We start from the raw sequence: 12,631 nt of genomic DNA on the forward strand, positions 1-12,631 counted from the left end.
GGGCCTTATTAGTGCAGATCTCAGAGAGAATGTACTGAAGACCACCTTTAGATGGTACTTGACACCACTGAAAACATTTCACATGACACTAGGAAACTCTAGATACTGTTATAGGGGGTGTAAAGTTAGAGGATCATATCTTCACATGTGGTGGGATTGCCCTAAAGTCCAAAACATTTGGAGGAAACTATCACTATTGCTAAGTACCCTGTTAAACGAAAAAATATCTCTTACTCCAGCCCAGGCGCTGCTGCATGAGGCACTTCCGAGACTAAATCCACATATAAACACTTTCATTCGAATCCTATGCACCACCACAAGAATAGCTATAGCTAAATATTGGAAAAATGAGACACCAACATGGGCAGAGATCCTCAATAAAATACAGATGATTTATTCGATGTACGAGACAGCAGCATTTATTCAAGACACAGGGCCCACATTCCAGAAGATCTGGTTTTACTGGATAATCAGAGAAGGTGGGGAGACAGGGTAGAGGAGTAAGGCAAGAATTCCTTAGAGGAAGACAGTCGCTGACCTGACATAGGAGACCACTTCACAAAGGGACAATTGATGAGAGAGCTACTAATAGCCATATAAATAGGTACTAGGGTGTGGGGCACCCGTGACTTCATTAGTTTGATTTGTTGGGATATAGAAGTTGTTGAATTTTGTTCATCTGTTTTATTTAGATAAATGATATTACTGAAATTAAAAAGTATTACCCCCCAAGATTATATACTTCCAATATAGACTGCAATAGCCAGAGATATATAAGAGAAGTAATTGAGGGAAAAATATGAAAATGAGAGAAACCTCCATAGACTTTGAGATAGACGGCAGCAAAGGTAGCAGATTAGATTAATTGTCGATATTTCATGAATAAATGGTTAAACTCATAGTTAGAAAGTTCTAATGGCAAACCGGCTCTAGGAAGTATACCTAGGCGAGTACCACAAGAGTCTCTGAATACAAGTATAAGTAAGGTACTATCTACCCTGCTGCTGAATGCTCTTTATTCTTTTTTTTTTATGTTTCTTATATTCTTACGTCTGTCTCATTGTATGTCACATGTAATTTATCTGATGTATATGGAGGAGGTTTGTGGTTTAATAAAGAATATTTTATCTAAATTCTTACACCTGGCAGACTGCGATACATGGTTACATCCAAAATAAATGTGGTATTGCCACAATTTGGTCCACATGCCAACAATATTAAAGAGCATGTTAACCCCTTAAGGACAAAGCCATTTTCTACTTCTTACCTTTAAGGACAATGGCTATTTTTACATTTCTGCTGTGTTTGTGTTTAGCTGTAATTTTCCTCTTGCTCATTTACTGTACCCACACATATTATATACAGTTTTTCTCGCCATTAAATGGACTTTCTAAAGATATCATTATTTTCATCATATCATATAATTTACTCTAAAAAAATTATAAAATATGATGAAAAAATTTAAAACCCCCCCCACACTTTTTCTAACTTTGACCCCCAAAATCTGTTACACATCTACAACCACCAAAAAACAACCATACTAAATAGTTTCTAAATTTTGTCCTGAGTTTAGAAATACCCAATGTTTACATGTTCTTTGCTTTTTTTGCAAGTTATAGGGCAATAAGTAGCACTTTGCTATTTCCAAACCATTTTTTTTTCAAAATTTACATTTTAACACTGATATCTGTCAGTAATCCCTGAATAACCCATCACATGTGTGTATGTATATATATATATATATTTTAGGAGACACCCCAAAGTATTGATCTAGGCCCATTTTGGTATATTTCATGCCACCCTTTCATCGCCAAAAGCGATCAAATAAAAAAAAAAAGTTCACTTTTGAAGTAACTTTTTCACAAACTGAAATGATTTACAAACAGCTTGTGCAATTATGGCACAAATGGTTGTAAATGCTTCTCTGGGATCCCCTATGTTTAGAAATAGCAGACATTTATGGCTTTGGCATTACTTTTTGGTAATTAGAAGGCCGCTAAATGCCGCTGCGCACCACACTTGTATTACGCCCAGCAGTGAGGGGGTTAATTAGGTAGCTTGTAGGGAGCTTAAAGGGTTAATTTTAGCTTTAGTGTAGAGATCAGCATCCCACCCCCTGATCCATCCTAAACAGCTCTCTATCATCCCCCACCCCACAAATGTCCCCGCCAAACAGCAGTGTAGAATCCCCCCTTACCACTCAACCTCCCTGAGCTCCCCCCCCCAAACAGCTCTCTAACCCTTCCCCCTCTCACTATTCGGTTCCATTTTGGACATTGGCAGCTGTCTGCCAGTACCCACTTTTCAAAATAATGTGCTTTTTATATATATGTTTTTTATTTTTCTGTAGTGTAGCTGCCCCTCTCCCAGATCCATTTTTTAAAACACAATTTCCCACCTCCCTCTCCCAACACCCGCTTCCACCAAGACTTGAATCATACACATAGTGCAGATCGCGGACGCACGCACACACACAAGCACACACAGAGTGGCCCTCTCTGCATTGGTGTACCAAAAAAGGTATTGCAGTGAAGCCTCAATATCGAGGCATCACGGCAATACCTTGAAAGTGGCTGGACCAGTTTGTGTTTGACGTACCCTGTATGACGTGTGTCGTTAAGGGGTTAATTATGCAACGTAATATACTAATGTTATGGTAACAACTGAAACTTGTCTGGATGGATAGATTAACTCATTCATTTTACTTATACAGTGTATTAATTATGACATGAATGAAATTAATCAATTATAATAAATCAGAGTTACTATCATAACCTTAAGGAGAATTATTAAAGGCTAATGAAACATTATATATTTAATTAATATTAATTAATATTTCAGTATGCCATTATACATACTGCATAACAGTTTGTAAATAAATATGTTGCTTCTTAACATTCAATAAGGCTATAGTCATTCTACCTCACACCTAGATTACGAGTTTTGCGTTGCAGCTTTTAACGCTGAGAAAATGGCAATTTCAGCGTAAAAGCAGGAACGCACTATTAGGAGTCGTGTCGGTATAGCTATACCGCAAGCATTATAGCCTGTAACGCAACTTCAATCCCGCACTTCAAAAAAATTACGTTTTGGTGTGGGATTTCCATAGCACTGGTATTACAGGTTGTGCGGTGAGGCTAAAATACTTGCGTAACAGCCTATACCGACACAATCCATTCCGCCTTCTGAAAGCAGTAGTTATGGATTTTGTGTAACAAAAATGTTTTACAAAACTCCTAACTAAATTGTTACGGAGTACACTAACACCCATAAACTACCTATTAACCCCTAAATCGCCGCTCTCCTGCATTGCAAACACTATATTAAACATATTAATCCCTAATCTGCCGCTCCCTGACATCGCCACAACTATAATACATTTATTAACCCCTAATCTGCCGCCCCTGACATCGCCGCCACTAATAAAAGCTATTACCCCCTATTCTGCTGCTCCCCGACATCGATGCCATTAAATAAAGTTATTAACCCCAAACCTACGGCCTCCCACATATCCGCCACTAAATAAACCTATTAACCCCTAAACCGCCAGCCCCCCCACATCGCAAAACACTAAATTTATCTATTAGCCTCTAAACCTATCACCCCCTAACTTTAAATTAAAATTACAATATAACTCTATTTAAATAAATAAAAACTTACCTGTGAAATAAAAATAAACCTACCATTAAACTATAAATTAACCTAACATAACTAATCTAATGAAATAAAAAATACTTAATTAAAATATCTAAATTACAAATTTCAAAAAAACTAACACTACGAAAAAAAAAATAATCTAAATTACAACTAAAACCCCCCCAAATCCTACGAAAAATTAAAAAAATCAAAGTTTATCAAAAATAATAAACACTAAAATCACGAAAAATAAAAAGCTAAGATTACAAAAAGAAATAAAAGAAATTATTAAAAATAAAAACAATTACACTTAATCTAATAGCCCTATAAAAATAAAAAGCCCCCCCCCAAATAAAAACACCCCCTAGCCTACAATACACTACCAATAGCCCTTAAAAAAGCATTTTGTTGGGCATCGCCCTTAAGAAATCAGCTCTTTTACCTGTAAAAAAATACAAAGTCCCCCCCCAGCAGTAAAACCCACCACCCAACCAACCCCCCAAAATAAAAAAAAATAACTCTAGAAAAAACCTAAGCTACCCATTGCCTCTAAAGGGGCATTTGTATGGGCATTGCCCTTAAAAGGGCATTTAGATATTTTGCATTGTCCTTAAAAGGGCATTTAGCTCTTTTACAAATTGCCCAAACCCTAATCTAAAAACCCCCCACTAACCCCAGAAGATCTACTCACGGTTTCTGAAGTCCGGACATCCAGGCGGCAAGAAGTCTTCATCCAGGCGGCGAGGTCTTCATCCATCCAGGGGACGCGGAGCGGAGCTATCCCGGATCCCATCCTGCACGGGGCGTCCTCTTCATACGGTCGCCGCCATACACTGAAGTTGAATGCAAGGTAGCCATTTCAAAATGGCGTCCATTGCATTCCTATTGGCTGATTTGATTCTTCAAATTCAAAGCAGCCAATAGGATGAGAGCTACTCATCTGGGGGGCTTTTTATTTTTATAGGGCTATTAGATTAGGTGTAATTTTTTTTATTTTTGATAATTTCGTTTATTTTTTGTAATCTTCTTTTTTTTTTTTTTCGGGATTTTAGTGTTTATTATTTTTGGTAAACTTATATTTTTTATATTTTTCGTAGTTAGTTTTTTTTTTTAGTTGTAATTTAGATTTTTTAATTGGTAGTTTTTTTTTATTTTATTAGAATAGTTATGTTATATTATTTTATAGTTTAATTTTAGGTTTATTTTTATTTCACATGTAAGTTTTTATTTATTTAAATAAAGATATATTGTAATTTTAATTTAAAGTTAGGGGGGTGTTAGGTTTAGGGGTTAATAGTTTAATTTAGTGTTTTGTGATGTGGGGGACTGGCAGTTTAGGGGTTAATAGATTTATTTAGTGGCGGAGATGTGGGAGGCCGGAGGTTTAGGGGTTAATAACTTGATTATAGTGGCAGTGATGTCGGGGAGTGGTGGAAAAGCGGTTAATAACTTTTATTAGTGTCAGCGATGTCGGGAGAGGCAGATTAGGGATTAATAACTTTATTTAGGTGTCGGCGATGTCGGGGGGCAGCAGATTAGGGGTTTATGTTGTGTTAGGTTTAAACTTAACTTTCTTTTCCCAATAGACATCAATGTGGTTGCGTTACAGCGATCGCCATTCCGCACTTCAGGTGTTAGGTTTTTTTCACACTCTCTCCTCTCCTTATTGATGTCTATGGGGGAAAGCGTGCACGAGCACATATTCTCAGCCCTTGGATTTTGTGCGGTATGGAGCTTAACGCCACCATGTCGCACGCACAAGGAGGCTTTTCAGAAACTTGTAATGGCAACGCTATGGAGGGTGACATAACACAACTTTTGTTGCATTCGTTTCGCACCCTCTATAGCGCAAAACTTGTAATCTAGGTGTCATTTAATAATGAGACAGATAGTTAACAAATGTGTTTAATTCAGATGTCAGCACTGACTTGGTATATAATTGCACCGTAGAATAATTTAATATTCCTGGCTTTGATAAGGAATAATCATATATTATAATTCCAAGTGAACAAAATAGGAATATTGATTAAGGACACAGTTTACTCTTATTTTAATGTTATTCTCATATTTTAATAAGTTATGTTTTAATTTACCCAGCCTAACCAAGTCAGGGCATTGAGTGCTGAACCAGCATCTCTAGTTTGGATTTATTTTCCAAAAAACTCTAAATTACCAACAGCTGTTTATATTTTGTCTTGAACTACCAATCAGATTGTAAGATTTCTATGGGAATTGGCACTCTAATCTCATATTTCAGTTTGCCTATCTCTCTCTTGTCTTTAGGTTTTGTACCCTCCTCTACAGTGCTGCACAATCTGTTGTTGTTTTAACTATTTTGTTATTTATCTAACATATACAACACCTACGTAGGTAGTAAGGTACCTTATTTTTATTCTTCAGAAATATGTTTTTCTATATCTGTTTATTTAAGTATCTCTTGTCTAGATTCATCTGTCTTCTGGTGCAAGATGAAGAGATTTCTAGTAATCCTACAACGATGAAGCCAACTATAGTGAGATCAATTGTGCACTGTGCCATAAAAGTTTGTTCATTAAATAATTTGCAGGTTTTACTGTACCTAGAGGAACAATCTAAAAGTTAATTTTTTATTTCATGGACATTTTGGTCACTTAGGGACAGATGTAAATTAGCTTGTGCTGTGAGCTTATTACTGTGTTGAATGTTTCATGGTCAAGTACATTATTCAGTCAAAGGTAAATGTCTTTACATTTTATACAAGTTAATTAACTTTATTTAAAATAACATTATTATTTGTTTGTTAGAGAAAAGTAAACAAAGGAGTTCTGATCGGGAAAGAAGACACAAGGAAAGAAGAGAAAAAGAAGGAAAAAGACGGGAGGTAAGTTACGGTTGACACAACTATTCTATCCTAACGTTTTAGTACTTGGGTATTGTTTAGTTAGACAAGAACTCTAGCTGGATTTATTTATGCAGCATAACTTTTTTTTTTTAAACGTTTAAAGGGACATTACATTTTTCTTTATATATATGCATAATATATATCAGCAATTAGGTACGGAATGAAAGATCTTTTTATAAAATACATATTTGAAACACATTTAAAAATATTGCACTTCTTTTTGGGGACATAATAAATAACAAAAGTATATTATGTTACTACATATAATTTAAAAAGTTATTGTTAGAGTTTTTTACTGCACATATTTATACATTGTATTGAGATTTACATTTTGTGTAGTAACAAGTAATTTAGTCAAAGAAAATGGGATTCAGTGCTGTTATTTATTATTGAATCTTTTGCATTATGACAATGTTCAAAAATTCCAATTTTGTGCAACAGAAAACCTCTTACATGTTTTGTGTGGCCAACATCCCTTTAAACATCCCTTTAAACAATGCACTCATTATTTACTCCTGTCCCTTAAATAAACATAGTGGGATTTTTAATGTGTCTTTAACACATAATTCATTATAATGTAATCCTGTTAATATAAAGAGTGAAGATAATATGGAACAAGATGTGAGACCCAGAAAACAGGAATTTAAAGAAGAGCAAGAAACAAGGCACCAAAAACACAGAGACAAAGATACAGAAAGAGAGAGAAGACATCATAAGGATAATCCAGAGGTAGAGAAGAGACACAGAAGTAGACAAGAAAAGGAAGCACTAGATGAAAGAAGCATTCGTCCCCCAAAAGAAGAGTCTTATGATAGTGTACGAGCACCGGAAAAACTGAAACAAAAAAACCACCATGACAGACGCTCATACGATGAAAACAGAGAAAAGCGGCATAAAGAAAAGAGAGAGCGCAGATCACTACCAAGTGAAAGGAGAAATACAGAGAATGAGGTTTGTACAGCCAATTTGTTAGTAAGAAACGTTCGGGCTAGATTACGTGTGAAGTGATATTTAGCACTCGCACGTTAACATCACTAGACAGGCTTTTTATGTGTGTGTCCAGCGCGTATTATTGAAAGTAAAAAGTTAGAGCGCAAGCGAAAATCTAACACATGCAAAAAGCGGAGAGATAGATAGATATATGAATATCTATTTAAAAATACATAGAAATATTCTGCTATGTGCAGAACTTTGGAATGGGAAATATTTACAGTGCAAACACAGTTAAACACTTTAAATATATGTTTCTCCTGTTAAGTGTAGTCAGTCCACGGGTCATCCATTACTTATGGGATTATATCTCCTCCCTAACAGGAAGTGCAAGAGGATCACCCAAGCAGAGCTGCTATATAGCTCCTCCCCTCTACGTCATACCCAGTCATTCTCTTGCACCTAACTAATAGATAGGACGTGTGAGAGGACTGTGGTTGTTAAACTTAGTTTTTATTTCTTCAATCAAAAGTTTGTTATTTTAAACAGCACCGGAGTGTGTTGTTTCTTCTCAGGCAGCATTAGAAGAAGAATCTACCTGAGTTTGTCTATGATCTTAGCGGTCGTAACTAAGATCCACTTGCTGTTCTCGGCCATTCTGAGGAGTGAGGTAACTTCAGAACAGGGGATAGCAGGCAGGTTTCACCTGCAAGGAGGTATGTTGCAGTATATTATTTTCTAAGGAATGGAATTGACTGAGAAAATACTGCTAATACTGATGTAATGTAAGTGCAGCCTTAAATGCAGTAGTAGCGACTGGTATCAGGCTGATATGTATGTATGTTTACACTGAGGTATTTCTGGGGAATTTAACTTCACTAAGAAAATACTGTATATATTTAAGTAATATTTGAGCCTCCACTGCAGTGAAAGCGACTAGCAGCAGGCTTATTAATAACATTTCATAATTTTATTTTTAAAACGTTTACTGGCATGTTAATCGTTTTTTTCTGAGGTACTTGGTGATAAAACTTTATGGGCATGATTTTTACCACATGGCTGTCGTTTGTTTCTGAATAAAATCAGTTTACTGAGCTTCCCCACTGTTGTAATATGAGTGGGAGGGGCCTATTTTAGCGCTTTATTGCGCAGTAAAAATTCAGTCACAGTCTTCCTATTTCTTCCTCCATGATCCAGGACGTCTCTACAGAGCCCAGGGGTCTCCAAAACTAGTTTTGAGGGAGGTAATCACTCACAGCAGACCTGTGAGAGTGTGTTTTGACTGTGATAAAAACGTTAATATTAAATTGTTATCCGTTTTTTGATACTAAGGGGTTAATCATCCATTTGCTGGTGGGTGCAATCCTTTGCTAACTTAATGCATTTACTGTGAAAATTTGGTTGCTATAACTAATTTGGTTCATTGTTATTTCAACTGTGACAGTTTTTTGTGCTTCTTAAAGGCACAGTAACGTTTTTTATATTGCTTGTAAATTTATTTGAAAAGTATTTTCCAAGCTTGCTAGTCTCATTGCTAGTCTGTTTAAACATGTCTGACACAGATGAATCTCTTTGTTCAATATGTTTAAAGGCCAATGTGGAGCCCAATAGAAATTTGTGTACTAATTGCATTGATGCTACTTTAAATAAAAGCCAATCTGTACATGTAAAGAAAATTTCACCAGACAACGAGGGGGAAGTTATGCCGACTAACTCTCCTCACGTGTCAGTACCTTCGCCTCCCGCTCAGGAGGTGCGTGATATTGTGGCGCCAAGTACATCAGGGCGGCCCATACAAATCACTTTGCAAGACATGGCTAATGTTATGACTGAAGTACTATCTAAATTGCCAGAATTTAGGGGTAAACGCGATCACTCTGGGGTAAGAACAGAGTGTGCTGATAATAATAGAGCCATGTCTGATACTGCGTCACAATTTGCAGAACATGAGGACGGAGAGCTTCATTCTGTGGGTGACGGATCTGATCCAAGTAAACTGGACACAGACATTTCAAATTTTAAATTTAAGCTTGAGAACCTCCGTGTATTACTAGGGGAGGTATTAGCGGCTCTAAATGATTGTAACACGGTTGCAATTCCAGAGAAAATATGTAGGCTGGATAAATATTTTGCGGTACCGGCGTGTACTGACGATTTTCCTATACCTAAAAGGCTTACAGAAATTGTTAACAAGGAGTGGGATAGACCCGGTGTGCCTTTTTCACCCCCTCCTATATTTAGAAAAATGTTTCCAATAGACGCCACCACACGGGACTTATGGCAGACGGTCCCTAAGGTGGAGGGAGCAGTTTCTACTCTAGCTAAGCGCACCACTATCCCGGTGGAGGATAGCTGTGCTTTTTCAGATCCAATGGATAAAAAGTTAGAGGGTTACCTTAAGAAAATGTTTGTTCAGCAAGGTTTTATATTACAACCCCTTGCATGCATTGCGCCTGTCACGGCTGCGGCAGCATTCTGGTTTGAGTCTCTGGAAGAGACCCTTAGCTCAGCTCCATTGGATGAGATTATAGACAAGCTTAAAGTCCTTAAGCTAGCTAATTCATTTATTTCTGATGCCGTAGTACACTTAACTAAACTTACGGCTAAGAACTCCGGATTCGCCATTCAAGCGCGTAGAGCGCTGTGGCTTAAATCCTGGTCAGCCGATGTGACTTCTAAATCTAAATTGCTTAACATCCCTTTCAAAGGGCAGACATTATTCGGGCCCGGTTTGAAAGAAATTATCGCTGACATTACTGGAGGTAAGGGCCATGCCCTGCCTCAAGACAGGGCCAAACCAAGGGCTAAACAGTCTAATTTTCGTGCCTTTCGTAACTTCAAGGCAGGAGCAGCTTCAACTTCCTCCGCTCCAAGACAGGAAGGAACTGTTGCTCGCTACAGACAGGGCTGGAAACCTAACCAGTCTTGGAACAAGGGCAAGCAGGCCAGAAAACCTGCTGCTGCCCCTAAGACAGCATGAAGTGAGGGCCCCCGATCCGGAAACGGATCTAGTGGGGGGCAGACTTTCTCTCTTCGTCCAGGCTTGGGCAAGAGATGTCCAGGATCCCTGGGCGTTAGAGATCATATCTCAGGGATATCTTCTGGACTTCAAAGCTTCTCCTCCAAAAGGGTGATTTCATCTTTCAAGGTTGTCAGCAAACCAGATAAAGAAAGAGGCGTTTCTACGCTGTGTACAAGACCTTTTACTAATGGGAGTGATCCACCCAGTTCCGCGGTCGGAACACGGACAAGGGTTTTACTCAAATCTGTGGTTCCCAAAAAAGAGGGAACCTTCAGACCAATCTTGGACTTAAAGATCCTAAACAAATTCCTAAGAGTTCCATCGTTCAAAATGGAAACTATTCGGACCATCTTACCTATGATCCAAAAGGGTCAGTACATGACCACAGTGGATTTAAAGGATGCCTACCTTTACATACCGATTCACAAGGATCATTACCGGTATCTAAGGTTTGCCTTCCTAAACGGGCATTACCAGTTTGTAGCTCTTCCCTTCGGGTTAGCTACAGCTCCAAGAATCTTTACAAAGGTTCTGGGCTCTCTTCTGGCGGTACTAAGACCGCGAGGAATAGCGGTAGCTCCGTACCTAGACGACATTCTGATACAAGCGTCAAGTTTCCAAATTGCCAAGTCTCATACAGAGTTAGTTCTGGCATTTCTAAGGTCGCATGGGTGGAAGGTGAACGTAGAAAAGAGTTCTCTATTGCCACTCACAAGAGTTCCCTTCTTGGGGACTCTTATAGATTCTGTAGAAATGAAAATTTACCTGACAGAGGACAGGTTATCAAAACTTCTAAATGCTTGCCGTGTCCTTCATTCCATTCAACACCCATCAGTGGCTCAATGCATGGAGGTAATCGGCTTAATGGTAGCGGCAATGGACATAGTACCTTTTGCACGCCTGCATCTCAGAAAGTCAGTGGAATGGGGATTACTCAGATTTGTCCCCTATGCTAAATCTGGATCAAGAGACCAGAGATTCTCTTCTATGGTGGCTTTCTCGGCCACATCTGTCCAGGGGGATGCCTTTCAGCAGGCCAGATTGGACGATTGTAACAACAGACGCCAGCCTGCTAGGTTGGGGCGCTGTCTGGAATTCCCTGAAGGCTCAGGGATCATGGACTCAGGAGGAGAGACTCCTTCCAATAAACATTCTGGAATTAAGAGCAGTTTTCAATGCCCTTCTGGCTTGGCCTCAGTTAGCAACTCTGAGGTTCATCAGGTTTCAGTCGGACAACATCACGACTGTGGCTTACATCCATCATCGCTAGGGAACTCCTTGTCCCTCCCTGATGGTTGAAGTCTCAAAGATAATTCGCTGGGCAGAGTCTCACTCTTGCCACCTGTCAGCGATCCACATCCCAGGCGTGGAGAACTGGGAGGCGGATTTCCTAAGTCGCCAGACTTTTCATCCGGGGGAGTGGGAACTTCATCCGGAGGTGTTTGCCCAACTGCTTCAGCATTGGGGCAAACCAGATCTGGATCTCATGGCGTCTTGCCAGAACGCCAAGCTTCCTTGTTACGGATCCAGGTCCAGGGACCCGGGAGCGGTACTGATAGATGCTCTGACAGCACCTTGGGTTTTCAACATGGCTTATGTGTTTCCACCCTTCCCGATGCTTCCTCGATTGATTGCCAGGATCAAACAGGAGAGAGCATCGATGATTCTAATAGCACCTGCGTGGCCACGCAGGACCTGGTATGCAGATCTAGTGGACATGTCGTCCTGTCCACCTTGGTCTCTGCCTCTGAGACAGGACCTTCTGATTCAGGGTCCTTTCAAACATCCAAATCTAATTTCTCTGAGGCTGACTGCATGGAGATTGAACGCTTGATTCTATCAAAGCGGGGATTCTCGGAGTCAGTGATTGATACCTTAATACAGGCTAGGAAACCTGTTGCCAGGAAAATTTACCATAAAATATGGCGTAAATACTTATATTGGTGCGAATCCAAGAGTTACTCATGGAGTAAGGTTAGGATTCCTAGGATATTGTCTTTTCTACAAGAAGGTTTAGAAAAGGGTTTATCTGCTAGTTCGTTAAAGGGACAGATCTCGGCTCTGTCTATCCTTTTACACAAACGTCTGTCAGAAGTTCCAGACGTTCAGGCTTTTTGTCAGGCTTTGGCTAGGATTAAGCCTGTGTTTAAGACTGTTGCTCC

General features: G+C 39.0%; 1 protein-coding gene across 1 annotated transcript in view; it reads left to right on the top strand.

Annotated features, from left to right (window-relative positions):
- Positions 1-12,631, top strand: part of DYNC2I1 (dynein 2 intermediate chain 1) — a 302,447-nt gene that overhangs the window by 37,920 nt on the left and 251,896 nt on the right. The window contains exons 4-5 of the mRNA XM_053713831.1: positions 6,420-6,496; positions 7,115-7,468. Of these exons, the coding sequence (XP_053569806.1) occupies positions 6,420-6,496; positions 7,115-7,468 (431 nt within the window). The remainder of the gene's footprint in view (positions 1-6,419; positions 6,497-7,114; positions 7,469-12,631) is intronic.

The sequence above is a fragment of the Bombina bombina genome, chromosome 5 (genome assembly GCF_027579735.1).
Source record: "Bombina bombina isolate aBomBom1 chromosome 5, aBomBom1.pri, whole genome shotgun sequence".
Lineage (NCBI taxonomy): Eukaryota > Metazoa > Chordata > Amphibia > Anura > Bombinatoridae > Bombina > Bombina bombina.